Source organism: Peromyscus leucopus, chromosome 10 (assembly GCF_004664715.2).
Source record: "Peromyscus leucopus breed LL Stock chromosome 10, UCI_PerLeu_2.1, whole genome shotgun sequence".
NCBI lineage: Eukaryota > Metazoa > Chordata > Mammalia > Rodentia > Cricetidae > Peromyscus > Peromyscus leucopus.
In genome coordinates, this window is record NC_051071.1 from 72,853,647 (window position 1) to 72,880,691 (window position 27,045).

At 39.6% G+C, this 27,045-nt stretch overlaps 1 protein-coding gene across 1 annotated transcript in view; it reads right to left on the reverse strand.

The window, feature by feature from the left end:
- The window catches only part of LOC114689402 (transmembrane protease serine 11A), a 54,787-nt gene extending 42,185 nt beyond the window's left edge, over window positions 1-12,602 (reverse strand). Inside the window, exon 1 of the mRNA XM_037209125.1 lies at window positions 12,505-12,602. Within this exon, the coding sequence (XP_037065020.1) occupies window positions 12,505-12,521 (17 nt within the window). The 5' untranslated portion in view covers window positions 12,522-12,602. The remainder of the gene's footprint in view (window positions 1-12,504) is intronic.
- Between the last annotated feature and the right edge of the window lie 14,443 nt (window positions 12,603-27,045).

Genomic DNA, 27,045 nt, shown 5'->3' on the forward strand with positions numbered 1-27,045 from the left:
GATGAGCAAATATGTTCATTGTATTTTATCAAGCAATTACATGAGTGTGGAACTCCTCAATGGGCTGCACTAGGATAGGTCATCTTTTATCACTAAAACCTGATGAGGAGCCTGGTACAGAATAAAATTTTATAGACCTATAAGCCACACACAGGTTAAACCAAGCTTATATATGAATTACAAGAGCCTAGTGAGAGGTCATCAGGCCCTCTAACTCTAGTGATCCATATCAACAGTTTTCCACTATACTAGTCATGTTTGCCAGCTTTGTTAGTTTAATCATTTTATGTTTATATATTGATGACAATATTTCCTCTGGAGCAAAATATATTCTTTATATTTCCCTCACAGAATATACTGAAATGTCTTATTCAAATTGAAGTTTCAGCATATAGTAATTATTTAATTTTTGGAATATAAAACAATTTTTGTAAGTTAATGTTAAGGTAAAAAGTATAATAGTGGAGGTCTAAATAATAAATACAATGACAGATGTCAGATGGATTTGCCAGTGTAGATGGGAAAAGCACACAAGATCTCAACCTACATGAAGAACTATAGGCAACTGAGAAAAGCTAGAAGTAGGAGAGGTGGTCCTCCTTAGGGAAGGGCATGGATGCCAACGGGTTGTCCAATGCCAAACAGTCCACTCTGAAAGCATACATAGAAAAAAATGTTACATGGACCAAGCAGGCTATATTTAGAATATACATGAATAAATGTATACACATGCATATATGCATGTAGTAACAATAAATGAAAGAAGAGACTATGGATTTGCTGGAAAGTGGGAAGGGGTGGGTATATGGAAGGGTTTGGAGGGAGAAAATGGAAGGGAGTAAAATTGTAATTACACTACAGTCTCAAAGATTAAAAGAATACATTTATCCTATAAGCCTAAGAGTCATACATTCTGTGTATAGAGGATACAGACCATGCAGACGATGGTTGATTAAAAAATAAGCCAGAGTTGGCTGAAGAAATGCTGTATGTTCTCTGACTGATGCAATTTAACACACTCAATTATGACAGCAAGCAGATGCACCACTAGATAAGATAATGTTTCACCTTCTACAGGCCCTGATGCTTAAATTCAAAATGAAAGAAATCTTAGTATAATTTAGCCACACTCCGAAAGAGACATCTGTGTTCAGAGATATCAAGTGATTTCTCTCACATAACAGAAGTTGGTGATATCTCAAACTAAGGTCTTTTGACTTCTAGAACACAAATTCCTGGTGGCAGACCTCTTTCAGTTAGTAACATTTTATATTCTTAAATGTGCTTGTAGGGCAAAGCCTCCCAGGAGTACTGAGATCAACCTGGTAGACTCAGTCCAAGCAGATTCAGTCCCCTCCTCCCAGGTCAAGCCAAGCGACCCTGCATAAGCCCCAGGTTTCAAACAGCCAACTCATGCAATGAGCACTGGACCCGGTCCCACTGCCTGGATGCCTCCCAAACTGATCAAGCCAATCAACTGTCTCACCCATTCAGAGGTGAGAATGAGGGGTAGGCTGGGGGGAAGGGGAGGGGGCAGGAGGGGGGAGAACATGGGAATCTGTGGCTGATATGTAGAACTGAATTGTATTGTAAATAAAATAATAAGTAAATAAATAATAGCTTGTTATGCCTATGTTCTGCCCCTGTTACCCCACCTATTTATTGCCCACCAAATCCCCTATTTGGAAACCTCCTACCCCTGAGCCATAAAGCCTTGTCTCTCACATCCAATGCTGATCTCTCGAACCCCATCCTAATGAGAGGCAGCCTATGTACACGAATAAAAAAAACTCACTTGAATTTAAAAAAAATGTGCTTGTAGCTTATGTGTTTATCTATTCACCTATAATATGAGGTAGTTTCTCTATGACTGCCTTGGAAGAGTTTACTGGCTAAGAAAATGGGACCTCGGGTCAGCTTCCTGAGATTGTATTCTGTCTCAGTTGGGTGCCTTCATGGACTCTTGTTAGTGTGCCCAAACAAAAGTTGTCCAAAGAAAGAAAGGCTTAACTTAAGAATATGTACAAAATGCCAGGAGGTGGTGAACTCCTTTAATCCCAGCATTTGGGATGCAGAGGCAGGTGGATCTCTGTGAGTTCAAGTCCAGTCTGGTCTACAGAGTGAGTTCCAGGACAGGCTCCAAAGCTACACAGAGGAACCGTGTCTTGAAAAACAACAACAAGAAGAATATGTACAAGCTTTCAAATCTATTCATCCAACAGTCCCTCTGAATAAAACAAACAGAGGGAGGCAATGGTGAAAAACCACACCGCTACTGCTCAGGTATTTACATCATGGGCTCACACACGGGGAAAGAGCAGCTCAACTTCACTGTTTGCTGCTGAAGTGCATATCATATGAGTTGCATCTTCAATCCCACTGAGGAGCTGTGAGCATCTGGGGGAGAATGGGTAACAACAAACTACAGCAAGAACTTTCACTGGAAGTGTTATATTTGGGGGGATACTGGGGGTGACGGGGTGGTTAAAAGTGCACGCCGCTCTTGCAGAGGACCCGAATTCACTCATGCCTGGCAGAACAAAGCTGCCTGTAACTCCAACTCCACAGGGATTCAATACCTCTGGCCTCCGTGTGCACTTACACTCACATTCGCACACCCATGCATAATAAAATGGAATGTTATGTGTTTTAGAGATGCTCCGGGGTCCATAGTCCCCGCACAGCTTTGAGTAACACAAGCTACAAAGCAAGCCCCAAGTTATAGCTACTGCTACTTAATCTTACGTAAATAAACACTTCATTTAAGACCAACTTTTATGGATATAAGCATGCAATGCATGAAGTCAAAAACCACACCATTACCTTCCCATTCTGCACAGGCTCAATTAGTCATCTGCTTAAGATCACTTCAGATTAGCAAAGAAACACTTAGGAAGGCTGTTTGGACTCTAGCCTGTCTGTAAATGGGAGAACCTTTTTGTTATACATTGTTTCCCTTGTGCTGTCAAAACAAACACAGGTGTATTCATTTTCTACCTGGGGTAACTAATTACCACAAATTAGCAGCTCAAAGCAATACCTAGTGCTCTATGTGGCCTGGCTGGCATCTCTGCTCATTCTCTCTCTCTCTCTCTCTCTCTCTCTCTCTCTCTCTCTCTCTCTCTCTCTCTCTCTCTCTCTCTCTCTCTCTCTCTCTCTCTCTCTCAACTTAAATATGATGTATTTGGGTTGTTTTTTATTGTAATTTTTGAGATTATATTTTAATTACATTTTCTCTCCCCTTTCCTCCTTCCAATCCCTCCCATATACCTCTCCCCTCTCTCCTTTAAATTTATGGCCTCTTTTTCACTAATCATTATTACATGCCTATATGCATAGCTATATACATATATTCCTAAACATAAGAAGTTCAGTCTGTATAATATTATATGTATGTTTTCAGGGCTGACCATTTGGTCCTGGACAACCCTCTTATGGTCTCTTATGACTGAGATTGAGGTTTCGGTTGGGGCTGCCTTCATTGTCTGTGGTTTTTGATCCATTTCCAAGTTCACCAGAGTAGCAGAGCTCAATTTCTTGCCACTGAACTGAGGTCAAAGTAAAGCCCAGTTCTTTCTTAAGGTATTATTGGATTAGAACTCCAAGAACAATATCCCACTTTAAAAAATCAATTTCCTGGGAACATCATTACATCGGTAAAATCCCCTCACTGCATCTAGATAGGTATTTGATTCACATTCCTTCTCCTGGAGAAGGAACGTGTACAAGAGAGGGTGGGGATGTTGTTGGTCATTTCGGAATTTGGCACCACTACAACTAAAAATATTGTGACTTTAATGAGAATGAATACTTGCACTATCTGGGGGGGGGGAGGGAGCACGTGTGAACTAAACTATAAGACTGGTCTTGGAGAACTGTTCCATGAGAAGGGAATTCTAAGATGAGTATAGAATAAAAAGAACAGGAGGAAATGTTTTATTCCAGTAATGTTTTTAGACACACAGAGTGAACTCTTAGAAATCAAAACGAGGAAAGAGCTAGAACTAATCCCCAGTCATGCCGTAATTGGCACTTTGCATTCTTTTGGGGACCAGGAAAGTATAAATGATCCTTATTCTGAACTGCACAACCTATAATCTCCATGAAACCCAGTTTGTCACATCCATTACCTTCATTAGTCAGTTTTGAGAAGGGTGTGTTCATGGCTTGTTTTCCTTTTTAAGACACTGTCAAAAAAATACGGTACTAATTCAATAATGTGACTTTGCTTCTAAATCTTGCAGGTTGAAAAGACACAGAGAGCTGGAGTATGTAGTTCCTTAGTATCTTCATATGTGTGAACTCAAAGATTATTTAAGCAAAAGGACATGCTGGGCCCTGTGTCCCATAGGGATCTTCTTTTCCCTAGGAAGACCTTCCCTGACAGGCAGCCTGTCCAGTTGCTCCACCTTCAACTTTATGTCCTTTTTGTTTTGTCTATAGGCCCCAGAGTTTTCATCCCTTGGAATTATTTTCCTGCTTTCCCTAAGAAGGTGCATGTTATTGCTATGCAAATGTCTTAGGGCTACTATTGCTGTGATGAAACACCATGACCAAAAGCAAGTTAGAGAGGAAAGAGTTTATTTGGCTTTCATTTCTGTATCACTGCTCATCATAGAAGGAGTTCGGGACAGGAACCCAGACAAGGCAGGAACAGAGGAGAGGCTGTGACAGAGTCACAGTTTACTGGCTTACTGGCTTGCTCCCCATGGCTTGCTGACCCTGCTTCTTAGAGAACCCAAGACAACCAGCCTAGGGGTGGCACCACCTACAATTATCTGGGCCCCCTTCCCCATCAATCGCTAATTGAGAAAATGCCCCTCAGGCTTGCCTATAGCCCAATCTGAAGGAGACAGTTTCTCAACTAAGGCTCCCTCCTCTCAGAAGACTCTAATTTGTGTCAAGCTGACATAAAACTAGCCAGCAAGAAATGTGTATACATAAGATTGTCATGCAACTGTCCATTTACACCTTGGTTGTGTCCCTACAGATTTTCATGAAACCATTTTTTTGAACTTCATTTTACACTATCTGATGTAAAAAGATTTTACCCAGTTTCTCATTCCACAAGTCTCCTTACTATTATAAGTAAACAAAGGTAACAAATATATTTTTAAGGAGCCAACACCAGGGACTGAGGAAATGTTTTGGTGGTTTGGAATGCTTAGTGCTCATTCAGAGGAGCTGGGTTCAGCTCCCAGCACCCACATAGTGACTCACAGCAACCCATAACCCCAGTTCCAGGGAATCCAGCTCACTCATGACTTCCACAGGCCCCTCTCCCCTTTCCCTTGCCTGAGAACCTTCATTGATGGAAAATTCTTACAGAATCTAAATATTTCCCTTTGAGCATTTGCTGCAAGAAGTCCTCAGCCACTCACTACAGGGAAAGAGCAAGGGACATTTTGTGATGACTTTGACATAGAACTGTCTACTGATTAATCTTTAAATATCTTTTAGAATCACCATTTGATACAAAAATTATAGATATGCCAGCTATTACTTGAAATTATACTTTATAGGGTTAATATATTGCCACATGTGACCTAAAAATCACTCTTGTCACTAGAATTACTTGTAGTACTTTTGCATTTTACTCTGAGACAGAAACAATGTACTCAGTTCATATATCTTGAGTCCTCAGCTAGGATCTCATTTATTTTAGAAACATATATTCTTATTTGTTGATGGTGAACAGTTGTGTGTGTGCAAGGCCTATGTTGTGATATTTCAATACATGTATACAATAGGCAATGATCAAATCAAGGTTGCTGCATATCTATCGCTAGGTGTTTATCCTTTTTTTGCTAGGGATTTTCAAAATCTCCTCCACTAAGCATTTTTGGAATACTCAATTAATTATTACCCTTAATTGTTTTCCTAGCAATAGAATATTAGAAGTGATTTCTTTTATGCAATTGTGTAATGGTATCTGTTAGCTGTTCTCCCTGCATTTGGCTTCTATGAACCAGAACACTTCTTTTGGGAAAGCAAATTGTTCTTTAAGAGGCTGGTTTTTACTTGTTAAGAAAGTTTTCCAGGTGGCACAAATGGATGATTCATGAGATTTGGGCAGTGTGGAAATAAAGGCTTTCCTGAAATGAGGTAGGGACTGTTTTACTGGACAAAAGTTTTATCAGTCTTTGCTGTGCTGGCATCTCAAATTTGAGTTTGACTTTGCACTGTCACCCTTTCTATTGGCCTTAAGTGTGTGTGTGTGTGTGTGTGTGTGTGTGTGTGCTTTCCAAAAGTAATTATTCCGTTCAGCCCCCACTTCAGAGAGATTTTGTAATAATGACAGTGATGATTTGAGAGATAGGAGGTCTTATAACTTTGAGTCCAAACCTTTCAGTGAACCTTGAGCTGGGCTGGTGGCAAGTCCCTGGAATCCTCCTGTCTCCACTGCATCCTCCCATGCTGGGTAACAGGTGGGCATGACTGTACCTAGTTTTTTTTTTTCATGAGTTCGGAGGATTTTTAGTTACATCTTCATGCTTGTGATGCAAGTGTTCTTACATTTCCACAGCTCACAGTTTAATTTCTCATAGCTTATGTAGACATATATCTTCTCCAAAATTAAAAGATCACGTGGGCAGTAAATAACTCATGCACAACACTGGGACATTTCTTAAGCATGTTCCCAAATAGGAAGAAGAGGGGATGCTTCTCATAATCAAATATTATTTGGTAATGAAAATAAAAACAATTTAGGAAATTTTGAACAGGATCTTTTTTCTGAACTTTTAGTGGTTTCAAATGAAGAGAGTAAAAATTGGGAAGCATGTCCACAGTTTTCTACATGACCTGGCCATTGCCACACTCACAGTGCATCACACACCACTTACTGGAAATGAAAAATTTCCATGCCTACTTCTCATCAGCTTCTGTTCCACTGCTTCTTGGATTCTCCTCCTTCTCAGAAGGAGCAGAAGACATGGTTGTGCATGTGTTCTCACCAGTTTGAGGTGTCTTCAATGACAGGAGAAACCGAGAGACCTATCTTCTTGTATTTCTGTCTTATCTACCTCCCAGAGCCGGTGGCCGACCAGCAGGGCAAGGCAAGAAGGAGAAAACTATGTAAAATATCACTGTGTGTTCAGAACAAAGGACATTTTCTGTGGGGAACGACAATGGAATTCAGGCTGAGCAGAGTTCAGGGAACTGAGAAGGAAATTGGGAATGCGGGAGAGACTTCAGCACCTCAGCTGTCTGCCCTGGTCCCAGGGATGCAGATCAGAAACCAAAACCAGCTTTTAAGGGGGCTTAACTGTGAGAAGCTTGGCATTGTCAGAGGAGGATGTGAGCTGAAGGCTGCTGAGAACAACTTTTCTCCAACCCAATAGTGTCCTCCATGCAGTAAGTAACATGCAGATGCGGTCATTATCAGCCTATTTGTTGCTATTGTTATAATTACACACAATAGAAATCAGCCATTCTGAGAAAAAGAGCATTTTGTTATGAGGACATTGCAAGGAATTTTGGTACCACGAGCATTTGGGGTTTTTAAATCATCTTGAAGTTGCACCAAAGACGTTTACACAAGTAGACATCAGAAAGAATCTAGGACCTAATCAATGATAAGAAAACTTTCTACTGGGGTTCAATCGACACAATAAAATCATGGTATTATTTAAAATGTGTATTATTAATAGGACAATAAAGGATTAAATAAACAGGCAAATCAAAGCTTATTATACAATGTTCTATGTTCCCCAAAAGATAGGTAGTACTTAATGCTCCTATGTAGTGTGTGTGTGTGTGTGTGTTTGTGTGTGTGTGTGTTTATGTTTATGCATGTGAGCATTTAGTCTTGACACATTTTTCAGTTTCTTCCATTAAAGTATGTGATGAGTTTGTTGGATTGGCAGTTGAGATTCAGGCTGGAATGATCATCCATCTACTAAGATTGATTTCTATTTATGTAAATGCCTGTGTCACAGCATCCTTCAACACAAATCTACCCTACAAATTACCTCTAATAAGTCAACCAGCTATAGTAATATATTCTAGTCTTCACTTTGGGGTTTTTATTTATCTATTACCTTTCTCACTCAGTTATACATCCACTTATCCACTTGTATCTATTTTCTGCAAGGTTTTCTTGAGACTTTATTGTGTTTTAAACACCATGCTGAGTTTGGGAGAGTAAGGATGACTAGGACACAGGCTTTAAGTTCAAGAAATCCATGTTACACCCTTTCTGTGACTGTTGAGACAAAGTCTCTTGTGTTGCCCAGGCTGACCGTAAACATACACATTCCTCCTGCCTCAGTTTTCTAGGTGCTGACATTATAGGAATACGCCACTGCACACAGCTTCATGGTACAATTTTTAAGACCTATGAGATTAAAAATAATATAGTACTGCAAACTTTTTTCTGTAAATATTTAACCTAGCAAAAAATTTCATTTCATTAACAAATATGAAAGTTCTCTAATTCTTAGAAATGTTTTCTGACTCTCCCTCTGCGTGGTATAGGCCAAGCATTTTATATGGACATATCGACTTACTGTTTAGGGTAAGCCAGGTCCTCTGGATAAGTGAGGCAGTTGATTAGCTTGAACTGTTTAGGAGGCCCCCAGATATTGTAACCGGGACCTGTCCTTGGTGCATGAGCTGGCTTTTTGGAACCTAGGGTCTATACTGAGACACTTTGTTCAGCTTTGGTATAGGAAGGAGGGGACTGGACCTGCCTCAACTGAATCTACCAGGCTGGGCTGACTCCCCAGGGGAGACCTTGCCCTGGAGGAGGTGGGAATGGGTGGTGGATTGGAGGGGAAGGCTGAGGTAGGGAGGAGGTAGGACAGGGGAATCTCTGACTGATATGTAAAATTAAATTAATTATAAAATAAAAATATTTTTTTAAAAAGAAATGCCTGCTTTCAGTGTGTGGTGTGACTTGTGTTTTGAGGTTTCCACAACCTTGTCAACTTCAGTTCCCTTACCCTGTGTTAAGTGGCGATAATAAACTGTACCCATCGGTGGGAAGGCACAGAGTTAGCAAATGAAGGTCTCTAGCATATACTGAGTCCTATTCTGGTCTGGAGTTTTCATTTAGGGTTTCAATCTTTTTGGGGTGGAACAACATTTTTACAAGGGTCACATATCAGATATCCTGCATATCAGATATTTACATTATGATTCATAACCAAAGAAAATTACAGTTATGAAGTATCAACGAAAGTAATTTTATGGTTGGGGGTCACCACAACATGAGGAACTGTATTAAAGGGTCTCGGCATTAGGAAGGTTGAGAACCACTGATATAGATGATATCACGTATTTGATGCCACAGCTTGGTGAGACCAGCCTTAGCGCTACCATTTCACCAGTAAAGTTGAAATTAAGGAAAGGAAAGACCTTGTCTGTGCGGCTTCAAAGCTGCCTGTTTGCAGCCGGATTACCTTGGTACCCAATGGGGAAGCCCGTGATAGAATAGTATTCAAGGTTTGCTTACTGGATGTACTGTTAGAGGGTCCACTTCTGTCACAGCCCAGGATTTTCAGACATATCAAGGAGTGTGCCAGATGGAGTAATTGTGATCTGGGGCAATGTTTTCTTCTCATGTAAACTGTGACCGCAGAGGTTTGTTTTTACCAGGATTGTAATGAATAAATAATCTAACAAATACTGTGATTCAAACTGGTGCATCCTTTACAAATAGGCAATAAGGAAAAGCCCCTGTTATAATAAGTACAAATAAATCACTACCCAGTGTGGAATTATGGACTGCTCTGGTAATAAATTCCTACAATCTTGATTCCTAAGTATAATATACATGTATCTCCAGTCTTCCTCTTTTATTAGAAATATTATTTCTGATATTAGGAAATGAGAACACAACTAAGACAGTGATTTACAAATCTCAATGACACAAATATTCCCTTCAGTCCATTAACTATAGAGAGATACCTGGAGAGTGATGAGACTGTGAGTGTGTCACAAAAATTTAAAATTAGAAAACACAAAACATTATAGTCTAAATAGCTGTTAAAGAGAGGAAAAGCAAGACACCCTTTCCATTAATCTTGGACTTTGCCTCCACATTCAGGTCCTAGCTTTTCTTCTCATTCATTTGTCATGTTGGGCTCGGTATTTCCTCCACTTATAGAACAGAGTTGCTAACAGGAGCTAAGTCACAAATGTGTGAGGATTATATGGGCTAACAGGAGTAGAAGGCACATTATGAGCATCATGACTTTGCTGGAAACATAGAAAATGTTATATTCAATCAATAACTTACCAGTTAGTAATTTTAACTCTGAAGACAGTTTTATACTGTATCAGGGACCAGACTTAACAAATTAGCAAGTAATTGAAACAATTATCCAAAATAAAATTACAATTAAAACATGAATACTTGTAATGGACTTGTCCTGAACTGCCTTTTCCTCTAAAGGTGATAGCCAAGAGGTGAATTTAGTTTTTCCCTTATATTAAGCACTGCTTATAATAAAGAGCTAGAGGATGAAAGGGCTTCTGAGAAGTCAATCCCAGTTTCAGATGAAGAATGCACTTGGTATTATAGCTTATCTGTTATAAAGGAGATAAGTGAGATTTTAAAGTGAGTGAAATCCCTCAATCACTAAAGATTTTGAAAGGATAGAGGTATGGCTATTCTTCGGGGGAAACCTAAACAGAGAGTTCTGCAATTGCAATTTGTTGCATTAAAACTAACCCAAGAACAGTGATAAGATCACAGACCCCACGGGGGAGACATCTGGGGTTTATGACAGCCCAAACAACAGGCATGTGAATCAAATGGTATGTTCCCAAGTCTTCCACAATGTGTTTCTTATTAGTGGAGAAATACGAATTACAATAGCGAGCAGAACAGTAGAACGTGCTTCAGAATGAGTGTATGTGAGACAGAGGGTATCGTGGTACCTTCTTGTCCTCAGTCCTTATGATGCCTGTTAGTGGGATTTGCTATCTCTTCCAAATATTCCATTTTGGGTGGGTTTCCCTGAATTTGACTCAAAGCAGCTATAGCTACCTAGCATTTCTTCCCCTCTCCATTCTTTGTTAATGACATGTCACTGATGTCAAAATTGGTGACAACTGAACATTAATATCACTCCTCTAATTTGCTTTCCCTACATTGTAAAGACTTGTGGGCACATAATTGTTCACTACAAAAGAAAACTTTGGGTGCCTATACTTACAAAACTTGATAATTTTAATTGAAAAAAATAAGAAATACAAGGTTTTGCTTTACAATGTCTTAATGTCTATAAACATTGGGTATGGGTTTTCTAATTCAATGGATTTTAACAAATAAGCAAAACATTGGCACAAATGTTCATATTAGTTTGCTTTTTCATTTGTTCAGTAAATATCTGTGAGGTGTGGGCTGTGTGTGGAACATTGATGACCCTCCTAGCTGTGCCAGAGATCACAGCCGCTGTACGGTTTCTTTCTAAAGCACTGATCCAAATAAGTATTTTGAGGTGGGTAAGATGTCCAGTAAAGGTCACTGACTTGGCAGGCTGTCCAGGATCAAATTCTCACATCCGACCTTCTACCTAGGATGGTACCTTCTACCTAGAAAGTTAGAGGTTAATAAGGTGAACATGCTGATTCATGAAAAAGACTGTGTGGTAGATGGTTTAGGACTCTAAGGAATTCTGGCATCTGACAGTCTTGGAAGCCTGGAGAAGTCTCCTAATTTCTGTGTCTTCATATTTTACTCCTTAGGATAGGCATTAATGATCCCCATTCTCCTGAGCTTAACAGGCTGGCTAGGCTCTTAAATGAAACAACATATGTAAAAATATTTTGAAATTATTATAAATATTAACAAAATGAAATATCATCTAGCTGTTAAAAAAATCAATATTTTAAAATACATAGTTGTATCGAAGCAGCCTTTTCTCTCTTTGGATGTGGCAAATCCTATTGAAAAAAATCATATTTTTTTTTTTACTTTTCCTTGCTATTTAATAGGAGAAATTGTAGAAAGCTAGCACACTATCGCCAATCTTGATCTCCTGTTAGCCAAGTTTCTCCTCAGGAGTAGGGTTCTCTACAGTGGACCAGGAGTCTCTGAAGCTCATGACTTCCTACCTCCCCTCACTCCACAAGAACCAACACAGAGAACAAGGAGGAAAAACTGAAGACACAGCCTAAATACTGCTGGGTTGCTGCTGTGAGGACTGCTTTAAAACAAATGGTCACCGCCATCCCTCACCCCTTCCCTAGGTTCAGGATCAACCAGGACAAAGTGTGATTGACTTTTCCAGTGCTATCCCAATTGCTAACTATTGAACTTGGCAATATGAAATAATGCTGCTGCTGATTTTTGTTCAAGACACTGACTTTTAAACATAGAGATTACTTAACCCAGCCCACTTTGAAAATTCCAAAAATCTCTCAAGCTTAAATGACATTTGACTCCCTTAAGGATCCCTCCCCAGCCGTGCTTGACATGGAGGGATCTTCCCACTGACAGATAGCACACCACAGCAAAGAAGCAGGACCCAAACGAAACAAAACTGAACTTACCGATGCAGGTACATCATGAATGGGAGGAAGGGATCTTGCAGGTATCACCAACTAAACTGGAATTCCCAATCAACTCTATGGCATCCCTACATGTGTTAGACGTCTACTACTGGAAGAAATAAGGAAACAAATGACAAGTAGTCGAAATGAAACGAGTTTGACAAGTCTGAACACAGAAGCCTCAGCCCATAGGACAGCTTAGAGAAAGCAGGCAGAGAAAACATACTCCCAATAGGAAAGAAGTGGTTCGGGTTTTCTCTTTCTTTCTTTCCTTCTTCCTCTCTCTCTCTCTCTCTCTCTCTCTCTCTCTCTCTCTCTCTCTCTCTCTTTCTCTCTCTCTTTCTCTCTCTTTCTCTTTCGTGGAGACTACCTTTGTTGAATAAGAAAGTGGTTCCATGGATTTAAATGAGAAATATATTAGGAATGTGCTAGGATTAAAGAAGATAATTGGTAGGAATGTGAATATCTTAGAGACAACAACATAAAGGTGCTCAGAAAGAAATAATCATGCAGTTCTGGTGGGAAAACACTTTATCTTCAAGTTTCAGGACACAGTGAATTTAGCACAATGCTAATTTATCATAAAAGATACATTGTTCTAATAAGCTATAGTTTAGTTTAGATGCCTGCTGCCAGAATACAGGCAAATAAATGAACGTCAAATGAGATTTGTAAAAGATGACCCAATGTAATAAATAATAATGTGTGTTGATGATTATCATACTGGGGAAACCTAAAAAGAAGAAGAACTGAATTATTTCATTTAGCTAAACAACACACGCGTGTGTGTGCTCATTATTGACATTAACATCCTAGACACAGAACTGGAGTCTTTAGCTCTTGCCCTTTGTACTCTTTTGATGAAAGGTCACTTGTGACAAATTCGCGTTTCTGTGACTCACCACCTGCCTTCTCGAGCAGAGAGAGTCCGTAGTGTGCTCCAGGTTCTTCACACAGTCACTCTGGACCCCTGGGGTGGTCACTTCTCCCTGCTGGGTGGAAGGTACACACCCTTCTTTCCTTCTACTCCTTCAATCACTCCTTCATTCTCACTAGACCCCCTCCTTCCTTACCTCTACGTCACTGGCGGCGGCTACCTTCACAAGTTACTACAAATGTGATAAGTTAGAAATAAAACTAAGTGTGATGGGATATGAGTGAAAATGTCACAATGAAGCCAATTACTTAGAACACTAACTAAAAATTGATAATATAAATGTTTTAAATATAAAAAATATCAACTTACTCTTTCACCATTTTGGTCACCGTACATCCCAAATCAAGTTGTCAATAAGGCTATGCTCTCTCTAGGGGAGTCTAGGGAAGACTCATTACTTGCTTTTTTTTTTTTTTTTTTTAACTGAGATACTGAGTGTTGAACCAATGACTTCAAATGTGGAAGGGAATTGCTCTACTAGTGAGCTATATACCAAACCTGCTTTACATTTGAACATTTTAAGACAGGGTGTTGGTGAAGTCCCCAGGCTGCCCTTGAATTGGCATTGTAGCCCAAACTATCCTTAGATTTAAGATCTTCCTGCTTTAGCTTCCAGATGGCTGGAATTACACATCTTTACCATCAGGGCTAGCATCTGCTTGCATCTTCCAGTGCTGATGGCCCAAGTACCCCTTGGCTCGTGTTTGATAACTCCAGCCTCAACCTGTTGTCTCTCCTGACTGTCTCTTCTCCCTCTTCTTTCTCTCTCACTTTCACTTTTAAATGTTATTAAATAAATATATATAATATATATTTTAAAAGCATATAATTCTTTGACATAAGTATATTCGCATCCACAATATCTTTCAATCATTACAACTATCTGCTTCCTGAGCTCTCTCTTCTTCTGAAACTGACACTCTGGACCCACTCAACACTAAATCCCCATTTCTCCATAACTCCAGCATCCAGAAACTACTACTCTACTATTCTACTATAGCACTGTATAATTATTAATTAGCACTTATTAATAAACCAATCAATTAATTATAATTAGTGTAACCTGACTATTCACATTGCCTCACTGAGGTGGAGTCCTGTGTGCCTCACCATGACTGACTAATTTCATTCAACATAAAATTCTCAGGGTACATCTATGTTATAGCATGCGTCAGAACTTATGTTTAAGGCTGAATAATCTTACATGGGATGTGTAACATTTGCTCATGATTTGCTTCTTTGCTCATCTTTCAGTCTGTTGAATTATGTCTACTTTTTTTTTTCTGCTGTGACAAGTGTAGAAATTTGTCTTTGAGGGCCTGCCTTTAATTATTTGGACACTTACCCAGAAATACAGCTGCTGAAGTGTGTGATAATTTGTGTTTAATTTTTTGAGAAACTCAATTTTTTGAGAGCTAGTGTGCTCTAATGTGAAGATGTTTTAAATTTTGATGTATTCCAATTTACATATTTGTTCTTTTGTTGTCAGTCATTTTGGTTAGACGTCCAAAAAATCCAATACCAAATCCAACATCATGAAGTTTGCCTACATTTTTCCCTAAGACTTGTATCCATCAGCTCCTGACTTAAGGTCTTTGATCCCATGAGAGTGAATTTTTGTGTGTGATGTAATTTAAATGGTACAACTTCATTATTTTGCATGTGGATATCTAGATTTTTACAATTAATTCTATTTGTTGAAAACATTGTGTCCTTTACTCATTGGATTGTTTCTACTCTCATTCATTAGTTTATGTGCCTGTCTGTCTGTCTTGTAGTACTGAGCTCTTTAGACAGAGTATCTTTACGTTATTCTGACTGTCCTGCAAGTCATTGTGTAGAATAGGCTAGCCTCAAACTCATAGAGATCCACCTGCTTCTTTCTCCATAGCACTGAGATTAGAGGCTTGTGCTACTATACCTGGATTGCACTCATTTAAAATATACAACTTTAAATTTTTTAAAGTGTGTGTGTGTGTGTGTGTGTGTGTGTGTGTGTGTGTGTGTGAATGCAGTGCCTACTGAGGTCAGAAGAGAACATCAGATCCACCAGAACTGAAGATACAGGAGGCTGTGAGCTGTCTCATGTTGCTCAAATGGAATTCAGGTTCTCTACCAGAGCCACAAGGCTCATAACTACCAAACCATCTCTGCAACCCCAGCACTGCACTCTTGATGAGCTTGGCCACAAGTTTCAAGATCCAGAAGTATGAACAACCCATCTTTGCTTTGTAAAGTCATTTGGAAAAATCAGGATTCTTTGAAATTCTGAATAAACGTTGGTATGAATTCTGCCCAAAAGTCATTGCCTAGTAATCATTATGTCCATTCTTCCTCTGAAATTGTTTCTGTTAATCATTCTTTTTCCTGTGAATGGACCACACATTTTTTTTTCTCACTGAAGAATAGACATGAACTATTATGCTGTGATACTGAAAATCAAATCACCCCCTTCCCACATTTGTTATTGTTGTTTTCTATTATTTGTATGTTTATGGATTTCATTAAGGTTTTTTGTAAATGTTATATTCTGTGCCATGGAAGGTCTCTAAATTCTTGGTTTTTTACTTTATTGGTGAATAGATTTTTTTAAGTGCACAGAACCTAGAAATGCAACAAAAGAAGAAACAAAATACTCCCCCCAGATCTTTTAAAATTGCTCCTAGGAAGAAGCATGCCTTCAACACAGGCAGACCACTTACAACTCTTTCTTAAGGCTTCACTTGATCTCACATATCCTGTGAACTTTCATAATTGTAAGTACTCTCAAAATTGTCTCTTCTGTTTACATAAGAATCTATACCTGTTTTTTCATATTAATATTAATGTGGGACACACACACACACACACACACACACACACACACACACACACTCTTGGAACAATGAATTACAACTGCAAGCATTTCTCTAATGAGAATGATTCCAGAATTGAGCCACTGTCCTAACAGTTTTACTCTGAAGCTAAACACACGGACCACACTGAAGCAGTTTTAGCTGAAGTGGGCAGGGCGCACTGAAATCCCACTTACTCAGCATTCTGGAATCTCCTGAGAGATGGTGGCTGTGAAAGCTTTTGTCCTTGACACTTCAGGAGGAGCCTGTTTTCCCTGTTCCATGTAAAAGCAAGGATACGGCCTGATAATGATGTAAAAAAAAATACTATCTGCATATCTGCTATACTGTTTACACTTTTAATAAATGAACAAGATGGCAATGTGTGAAAGTTGCCAGTTAGTATAATTAGTAGCAAGTATTTGTTATACGCATGAAAGACTTTTTAAACTAAAAGACTACTGGCAAAACCTTTGTTTCAGTGGCTGCAACACTGGGAGATGAAATCTGGTTGCTTATTTTGTGGAGTTCAAAGGTAATCCTTTTGCAAGGTAATCCCTTTGGGCTCATTCTAACAACCTTGGGAAGCTTGTCCAAGTTGAGAAAACCTCTCTCCTTCCTGAAACAAGTAAACCCAGAAGCAGATCACTGTTCTGGTGAAGAAAATGTACTGAGAGACAGTTTGAAACTAACTTAGTACATGGTATTGGAATGGTACAGATTTTCTAGTCACAGTACAGCATTTGAGTAGTCTGTTATACTAGAGTCCATGAAAATTTCACTTCCTTCCTTTTCTTACTTAACTTGTCAGCTGGGTGCAATTGATGCTTCACTCTGGTTTTAATCCAATTTCTCTTAGAAATAAGTTACTGAAGATTTCATCAGCAGAGGCCTTGGGAAACTGCCTGGTGCTTCTGGGTACAGGGTCAACTTCTGTGAATGTTTAGTCTTGTCACCTCGACAGAATGTAAAATCACCTTCCTTATGAGCCCCTGGGCATGTCTGGGGACATTATCTTGACTGCATTAATTGAGGTGGGGAGACCTGCCCACTTTGTGTATGGGCAGTCCCTGGCTGGGATCCTAGACTACGTAAATTGTAGGGAGTCTTTCTCTGTTCTGCCAGCCAGCTCCCAAATCACAACACAGAGACTTATTATTAATTATGAAAGCTCAGCCTGCAGTGTAGGCTTGTTCCTAACTAGCTCTTCTAACTTAAATTAATCCGTTTATATTAATCTACATTTCATTTATATTAATCTATGTTCTATCACATAGTGTTACCTCTCTTCCATTTTGTGCCTCCTGTCTTCTCTCCGTGATTCCTGGCATCTCCCATGCACCTAGATTCTCCTCCTCTTCCTTTCTCTCCCAGGAAATCCCACCTATACCTCCTGCCTAGCTATTGAGCATTCAGCTCTTTATTAAAACAATCAGAAGGCACCTTAGCAAAGACATAATTTCACAGTGTACAAAAAGATTATTCCACAATATCCCCCCTAAAGAAGGAAAGGATTTAGTTCTAACACAGTAAAACTATATACAATAAGAACAATTTTTAGGTAAGAATTATGTTTGCAATGTCCAGTCCATTTGTATTTGGAAAATTTGAAGAAAATAACCTATTATCTATCCTATCTTAGTGAGTTCAAAATTTTATACTTAGACCAGTTTCTATCATAACTTCTATTACTATCCTAAAAATATCTATTTAGACCTTAAAACATCTTCTTAGATAAACAATTTAAGTCTTTATGTTTCTCAACCTTATAAACTTTATATCTCTTGCATAAGTTTCTTTTCTGAATTTGGTAACAAGGAAAACTGTAATTATATTTGATCTTCAACCCCATCAAGGACCTGAGAAGACCATAATATTACCTGAGTAAATGGGAAGTCCAGAGCAAACAACTTCCAAAACTATAGAAATGACAAAAGCAGCTGGCTGCTGGACAGTCACCCAAGGTTCCTCTGCAATGTTGGGGCATCTATCTTTGACCTTTGACCTACATGCCTAGAATATCTGACAGACTTTTCTGTGAAGCAAGAATTTTGAAGGACTGTCTGTCCTATCTTGTCTTGGCAAAGCTGAGCAGTCACTTTCTTTTGTGTTCTGCTTGTCCACTTTGTACAGCATACTGTCAGAAGTGGAGGCAAAGGCAATTTCTTTCCTAAATGGCCAACTTTGCCACATTGAAAGCAAACTCCGTATGTAGGTTCTCTGATGCCCATCATCCTTTTTTGAAGTAAATTGGTGCTGTCTCACTGTCGTGAAAAATCTTATGTTACTAAAACATTTTAAATGTCATATTCTGTAGGTCTTTGAAGTGTTCAAGATCACCTATCTATTAAAAATATATCTTTGTATGACCTTGAAAACATACCTAACATAACATAAAGTTTATTGCTATAGATGACTAACTATTAACCTGTGTTTCTTTATTAGCCTAAATAACTTTCAAGGACTAATACTTTATATTACATTTATAAATGAGCTGCATATGTACAATGCCTTAAACAAGAGTAGAAACATATATACAATATAACAAAGATAACCTTAAATATCAATATACAAAAATCCATACCAGTGTAAAATATTTAAGACTAATGGTTGTTTAAAAGTAGACGAAACAATTTACTTTCTATACCATCATTTCTATACTATATCCCCATTTTTCCCTTCAAAAAGAGATCTCTGAATCTAATCTCCTCTGTTTAGCTTTCTCCCAGACCATGACCAGTAACAGTTTGTAACCAATCCCCTAAATGATGACAAACACCCATAACCCATTGAATTACCAAACCCACCCTCTCCACCTCTTGAGAATGTGGTGATCATGTTCTCTAGACTGCTTCCTGTTGCCTGGAGGCAATAATATCTTTGGGGTATCCTGAGAAAATTAAGATGATGTTCAAGTCTTGGAAGAGCTAGCTGTTTTCTAGTCTCTGTGTGATGGGAAAATATCTGAAGTCTGCCTGGAGTAGTCTGTGATGTTGGGTCATTTTAACCAACAGCCTTGAAACTGTTCTGGATGCAACACTCTGAAGAAACTGCAACAGAGGTACTCTGAGAGGCTGGATCACCTGGGCCACCTGTTTTCATTGATGACTGGTCCCCTTGCTCTGAAAACATATAAACTTTTAAAGGTAACATGTGGTGGTATTGTGTTCCCCAAAATATTGTGTACTCTAATAAATTTATCTGGGGTCAGAGAACAGACAGCCACTAAACACAAAGGCTAGAAAATGGTGGCACTCACACCTTTAATCCTAGCATTCCAGAGACAGAAATCCCTCTGGATCTCTGTGAGTTCAAGGCCACATTGGAAATAGCCAAGCATGGTGACATACGCCTTTAATCCCAGAATGCCAGCCTTTAATCCCAGGGAGTGGTGGTAGAAAGCAAAAAGATATATAAGGCGTGAGGACCAGAAACTAGAAGATTTTGGCTGGTTAAGCATTCAGGCTTTTGAGCAGTAATTCAGCTGAAACCCATTCCGGATGAGGACTCAGAGGCCTCCAGTCTGAGGAGAAAAAACCAGCTGAGGATCTGGCGAGGTGAGATAGCTGTGGCTTGTTCTGTCTCTCTGATCTACCAGCATGGACCCCAATAACTCTGCCTCAGGTTTGATTTTATTAATAAGAACTTTTAAGATTCCTGCTACAGTAATATACATATCTACATTAACACAAGTATAGAATGTGTGGGGCACACACAAGTCAGTTAAAAATTATTTATTTTTTTTTGTTCTATGTTTGAGCAGGTAAAAGGCATCTGTCAACTTTATAAGCCTATATGGACTGCATAACAAAAATGTATTATAAATCTCTATCCACACCATATGAAAGGATGGCATGCAATAATAAGTCATGAGGACTTTGTAGCCAACAAGATTTATCATGTCTCATCTCGTCTCTGAGCTGTTCCCATGCGGAGGGATCAGCTTACACATCACCTGTCTTGTCTTTCTTGGTTCCTCCCTCAGGTCTGTAGCTAAGTTACTCAGGAGGTCTCCCATGGTCAAATCTGATCTGTATTAACCTGGAATAATCCACAACCTTTCATTTCCTATGGAAACAAAAGCATAACCTCTTCCCCAACATAATATATTTTTTACCTTCATTTTGAAGTTAAGACATTTTAAAAGTATATAGGTTTAATTTAGCAATTTCCATAATCTAATGTCTCTCAGTAGCTATTGTTTGCTCATCAGTAATCAAAAAATTTAAAGTTAACAAGACACCATATTAGGATCAAGAATCTCTTTGTATTTCCCATCTTTATGTGTTTTATCCTTTTTATATTATTTTAGTTTCTCTTTAAATACTTTATCTTATTATTTATAAACTTTATATTTTTCTATGGTTGTTTATACCCATTCTCTTTTCTTTTTAAAGCCCATGCACATTTTTAAAACACACTGTAACATACTTGGAGTTTTTTTCCATCTGGATCTGTCCTTACTGTGCATCTGGAACATTCTCTGATCATGTGAGCCAAATCTTCATTGCTATGGATGCTGCCAGTGTGGCTCAGCTGAGCACATGGCGTTGGCGGCTTGCTCCAGCCTATAGGCAGTCTTTGTACACAATGCCTACTCAAGAGACTTCAGACACTGAAAAGCTGTACCAGAAAGCCACATTTGACTCCATATTCTGAACCTTTTTTTATTTTTTAAATTTATTTATTAAATTTAATTTCTTGGGCCTTATGTGGATATATGTGCCTGGACATTGGGCTCCATCGGTAGTGAGTCTTTCTCTGTCCCATTAGCCAGCCCCAAATCATGACACAGGGATAATCATGAAAGCTCTGCCTATAGCTTAGGCTTGTTCCTAACTAGCTCTTATAACTTAAATTAACCCATTTATATTAATCTATGTTCTATCACGTGGTGTTACCTCTCTTCCATCTTTCACCTCATGTCTCCTCTCTGTGTCTCCTGACATCTCCTGTGTGCCTAGATTCTCTTCTTCCTTTCTCTCCCTGGAAATCCCACTTACACTTCCTGTCTAGCTACTGGCCATTCAGCTCTTTATTAAACCAATCAGAAGGTGCCTTGGCAAAGGCAAATCCTCAGAGTATACAAATAGTCTGCAACAGTAAATAGAGAAAGGAAACCCAGAACCAGCATGCACCCCTGCTTTCTCTCCCTGCTTATGGACGCAGTGTGAGCAGCTGCTTCATGCCCCTCCTGGTTTCGCTTCCTTGTTGTATCAGTTGTACCTTAAACTGTGAGCTAAAATAAACCCTTTCTCCCATAAGTGGTTTTGGTTAGGGCATTTTTTTTCTCAATAACAGAAAAGAAACTCAAACAAAAAGGTGGTTTAAAAAATCAGGGTGTTTTGATAAACCTGTCTAAGTGGGTTTTAGGTCATTAGAATTGTTCTGTGGTGGAAATGTGGAAAAGTTTGGAACTTTGAGTAGGAAAGCTCTTAAATACAAGAAGCAGAGCATAAGGGCCCATTCTGCTGGGCTCTTGGAAGAAAAAAAAATGCTGAGAGAAACATGGACAGTGGAGGCCTAGCTCAGGAGCTTTCAGGTGGGAACAAGAGCTTTCTCCAGACCTTGTCCAGTCATACTGTATTCTTGGCCAGTATTTTGGCCAAGAATCTGGATTATTTCTGTTGATATCCTAAAACATTAAATGAGGTTTAATTTGAAGATGATGGACTATTGTTGTTGTTTTTGGCAGAAGAAATCTCAAGAAAAATCTCAATTTGGCCTGAAGTGGCAAGGCACTGTCCTTGTTAAAGAGATCATCCTTACTGAAGAGAGATACCCTGTGCTTCATTGGGACAATAGAAAGACTGTCCTCAGGGCAAAATCCTGTCTGCTGAAGGCTCTATCTTGTGAAGAGCCCAATTCATTTAAAGAAAGAAAGCCTATATGTTCTATATGTCTTTTTATCCAAGTTCATAAAACAAAGTTTCCTTTGGGCGTGTGTAAATTCTACAATATATAACAATGTCCAGCCCAGTAAGATAGCCTCAGTGGTGGCATAGTGGAAGTTTTATCTTAGGGATAGCTAAAAACTGTCTTATTGGACTTAAAGCCCACTCAGTGGGAAGGGAATTCAGGCCAGGTACTGCCAACTTAGCCAAATACCTTTGTGTTGAGAGTTCAGAGTAAGAAAAACTACTATTACCATTTTCCTAAATCAATATAGTTTTTTTATTCTTTTTTTATTCTATTTTATTTTATTTTACAATACTATTGAATTCTACATAACAGCCACAGATTCCCTTGTTCTCCCCCTTCCTGCCCCCCTCCCTTCCCCCAGCACACCCCCCATTCCCACCTCCTCCAGAGCAGGGTCTCCCCCAAGGACTGAGATCGACCTGATAGACTCAGTCCAGCCAGGTCCAGTCCCCTCCTCCCAGATTGAGCCAAGCGTCCCTGCATAAGCCCCAGGTTTCAAACAGCTAACTCATGCAATGAGCCCAGGACCTGGTACCACTGCCTAGATGCCTCCCAAACTGATCAAGCCAATCGACTGTCTCACCTATTCAGAGGGCCTGATCCAGTTGGGGGCCCCTCAATATAGTTTTTTTTAAAATTTCTTTGTTTTTCTGGGTGGGGATGGTCATGTTCGTGCCAAAGTGTGTATATGGAATTAAGAGGCCAACCTGTGAGTTGGTTCTTTTCTTTCACCATAAGGTTCCAGGGATTGAACTTGGGTTATCAGGCTCAATGGCAAGCCTCTTTATCCCCTGAGCCACATTGCTGGCCCCTCAATATAGGTTTTTATTGCATTATAAATACTTATTCTTATAGCCATAAGTAAGTGCAGCTTTCCCCACTTCTATCACTTAGAGTTTCTGTTGCTGTGATAAGATACAACCAAAAGTAACTTGGGGAAGAAAGGGTTTATTTCACCTTATAGCTTATAAGTCCACCACGGAGAGAAGCCAGGGCAGGAACTCAAGACAGGCACAGGGGCGGAGGCCACGGAAGATGACTGTTTGCTGACTTGCTTCCCATGGCTTGTTCAGCCTGCTTTCTGACTGTACTCAGGATCTTATAGTACTCAGCCAAGGAGTGGTACTACCCAGTTACTTGAGCCTTCCTATATCAAATCAAGAAAATGCATCACAGGTCAATGTAGTAAGAGGATTTTTTTTAATTGAGCTTCTCTATTTCAAAATGTCTGACTTGTGTCAAGTTGACATAGAACTAAGCAGGACACACCTTATTAGGGAAGCTTGTTTTTGTAGCAGACAGAGGCTTCTACAAAGATCTCCAATTGGTTAAAATGCAGAGACTAAGTGGCTGTAGGGTGCTCATATGCAACATTGTGTTGTGTATGCACCAGTCTAATCCCTACACCTACGTTTCATGGAGCAGTCTAAAATGAGGGTAGATAGAAATTCTAAGAGTCAGAGGGCAAGAATGCCTGCTGAGAGCTGGCTGACTTCTAGATATAATAGGGAAGCTGTACCAGTGAAATTGAAGTCATATGGTTGCTTAAACAAGACCTGCATAATGACATACAAGTTGACATGCCAATGTGAAAGGGGAATATTTCACAAGGTCTCGCCTTTACATGAGAAACTATAGGCAATTAATGGATGCTATGGTAGGAAGAAGCAGTTTTTTTCAAGGACAGGACCACTGATAGGCTATCCAATCCCAAGTGGTCATCCCTGAACACATGTATGCATGAGAAACAGTGGATAGACTCAGTAAGGTGTGGTGGTGGTGGTGGTGGTGGTGGTGGCAGCGGCAGTGTGTGTGTGTGTGTGTGTGTGTGTGTGTGTGTGTGTGTAAAACAATAATAATTATAGAAAGGGTGATGAATTTTAGATGGAGTTGGAGAGGAGGAGGATATTCAAGGGGGAGAAGGATGAGTAGAAACTATGTAAATAAAGTGTACTCATGTATAGAACTCTCAAAAAAAAGTATCAAAAGTGAATAAGCCTAAAAATAAGGGGTTCTTTGCTTTTCAAAAGCCAATGCCTGGGAAAGTGTTTCCCCAGGATCAGATGTTGATCTGGCTGTGGTCCAAGAGGACCAGGAAATATCTCTAGAGTGTAGCAATGGTACTAGCTTCATTAGCATGGAAAATGAAAGACTGAGCGGGTCAGGAAATCCTCACAAGGCCAGGCCATGTATGGTAGGGTTGAAGTCACAGAAGAAGTTGAGAAGCCATTATGTGCAGCTGTGGAGTTGAGGCCTAAGTTACAATGGAGACTCCAGGATACTGGAGATGTCAGCACCATGCAGTATTGCCAAGAAGAGCTAAGGCAGTGGAATGGAGGCAACCTAGGGAAAAACCTATGTGTGCTTAAGGCAGTTGTCTTACAGTTACTATTACTATGATGAACCACCATGACCAAAGCAAGTTGAAGAGGAAAAGATTTATTTAGCTTACACTTCCACCTAATAGTCCATCATTGAAAGAAGTCAGAACAGGGCTTGAACCAGGAACCAGGAACTGATGCAGAGACCATGGAGGGGTGTTGCTTATTGACTTTTACTGCATGGCTTGCTCAACCTGCTTTCTTATAAAATCTAGGACCACCAGCCCAGGGATGGTGCCACCCACAATGGACTGGGCCCTCCCCCACCAATCTCTAATTAAGAAAATGCCTTACAGCCAGATCTTATGGAGGCATTTTCTCAGATGAGGATCCCTCCTTTCTAATGACTCTACCTTGTGTCATGTTGACACAAAACTAGCCAGCACAGCAGTAGAGCTGGGAGGAAGGATGCCAAGCCTCTCAGAGCCCAGTTGATTACATTACAATCCCTAGATGGATACAGAACTTCATTACTTAGTGTTTGCCTTGTGGGGTGTGTGTGTGTGTGTGTGTGTGTGTGTGTGTGTGTGTGATTATTTCTTGCTTTACCCTTGTTTTCACCTTAAAATAGGAATGATACTTTGTATCATTATATGTTGGAAGTATGTAAACTGTTTTTATTTTTACAAGAGATCATGGTTAAGAGTCTTTGGACTCCTGTAATGTTGGAATTGTTAAGGACTATTGGAACTTTTGGTGTTAGGTTGAATGTTTCTTCCATTTTGAGATGGTCATGAGTCTATAGTTACAAGAAGCTAATGAATTAAAAGTGATGTGTTTTAGTTTCAAGTTAACAAGTATGAAGTGGTTATGGTTAGTATTAACTGTCAACTTGGCAGGATCTAGAATAACCCGGGAAGTGAGTGTCTAGGCATGTTTGTGAACCATTATTTTGATTGCATTAACTGAGATGGGAATACATGTCCATCGTGGGGCTAAGTCCCTGGATGAAATCCTGGACTCTGTAAATAGAGAGAGGGAACTAAGAATCAGCACGTATCCACAGTTCTCTTCCTGATTATAGCTGCCCTGTGACCAGGGTTTCAAGCTTCTACTGCCTGTATTTCTTTGACTGCCTTAAAATGTGAACTAAACTAAACCTTTTCTCCCCTAAGTTACTTTGTCAGAGTATTTCTCGGCAGCAACAAAAGAGAAACTAAAAGACCCTTGCAAGTTACAATAACCCTGAGAGGAAAGAATACCTGTTGCAAAGACGGAAAAGTTATCAGTTCAGCTCAAATTACTTTGCTTACTGCATAGGAATGGGAACGCATGTGTAGAATCTACAGCCCACCTAGTAGGACTTGAGGATAGAAGTGGTTACCACAGACTGATGAAAGAGAGGGGGAAGGAAATGGGAAGATTTGTCTGTGGATGTAAGAGTACATTTAGGTAGACGTAATTTCTGGTTGTCAGTGACACAGTACAGACAGTTAACAATAGAGTAGTTAGACAGTAAAATAGAAGATTTTGAATATGCTCATCATAAATAAACAATGAAAATGTAGGGTGATGGCATGATTGTTGCTGTGACCAATTGTTACACAATATATACATTGAATTCAAACATCACGTTATACTTCATAATTATGTGTCAATATTATGTGTCAATTAAAATAAAAAAAACAATCAGTTAAATTCTAAGTGTAAGAGTCTGTAATCAAAACTCAAGCCAAGCAGCAGCTGATGATCTAACAGATTGCCAGAGTTTGGATGTTTAGTCACAACACATCTGCTGTGCTTGAGTCAGGGCCCTGGGAAACTAGCTGGGACAACTAGGGAACTCAAAACCTAGGATAGCACAACTGGATGATGTCTGAGCAATAATTCGTTCTGCTGACTCTGAATCTTCCGTTTACAGCCTTCCCTTAGCCAGCCTTTAATCCTGCTGCCAAGCCCCTTCCCTTAAGTTAGACTAATAACTTAGCTATCATGTACTATGACCGACAAGGAAAGGAATGAGTAGGTATCGAAGGGACTGTAATATTCAGTTAACATCCCCACTCTTGACGATGGTTTTAGAGCCTGTTTGATTGAGGAAGTGGATAGCTGAATAAAGAACATTACCTAGGGGGCATTTTTCAAGATTCAACATTTGTGGTGGTTTGAATGAGAAATGTCACTGTAGACTTGTATTTTTGAGCATTTGGTGCCCCGCTGGTGGCAACATTCTGGCAGGTTACAGGACCTGGAGAAGGTGCAGCCTCGCTGAAGGAAGTCAATCACTGGAGTGAGGCTTTAAGGGGTGACAGCCGAACCCCACTCTCTGCTCTCTCTCTCTCTCTTTCTCTCTCTCTCTCTCTCTCTCTCTCTCTCTCTCTCTCTCTCTCTCTCTCTCTCTCTCTCTCTCTCTCCTTCCAGGGTGGGAGTGAAACGTGGCCTCTGTGCTTCAGGTTCCTGCCAGGCTTCTCCCGTCAGGCTTTCTCCGTCCTTATAGAACCATAGGCAGAAGAGGAGCCTTCTTCCT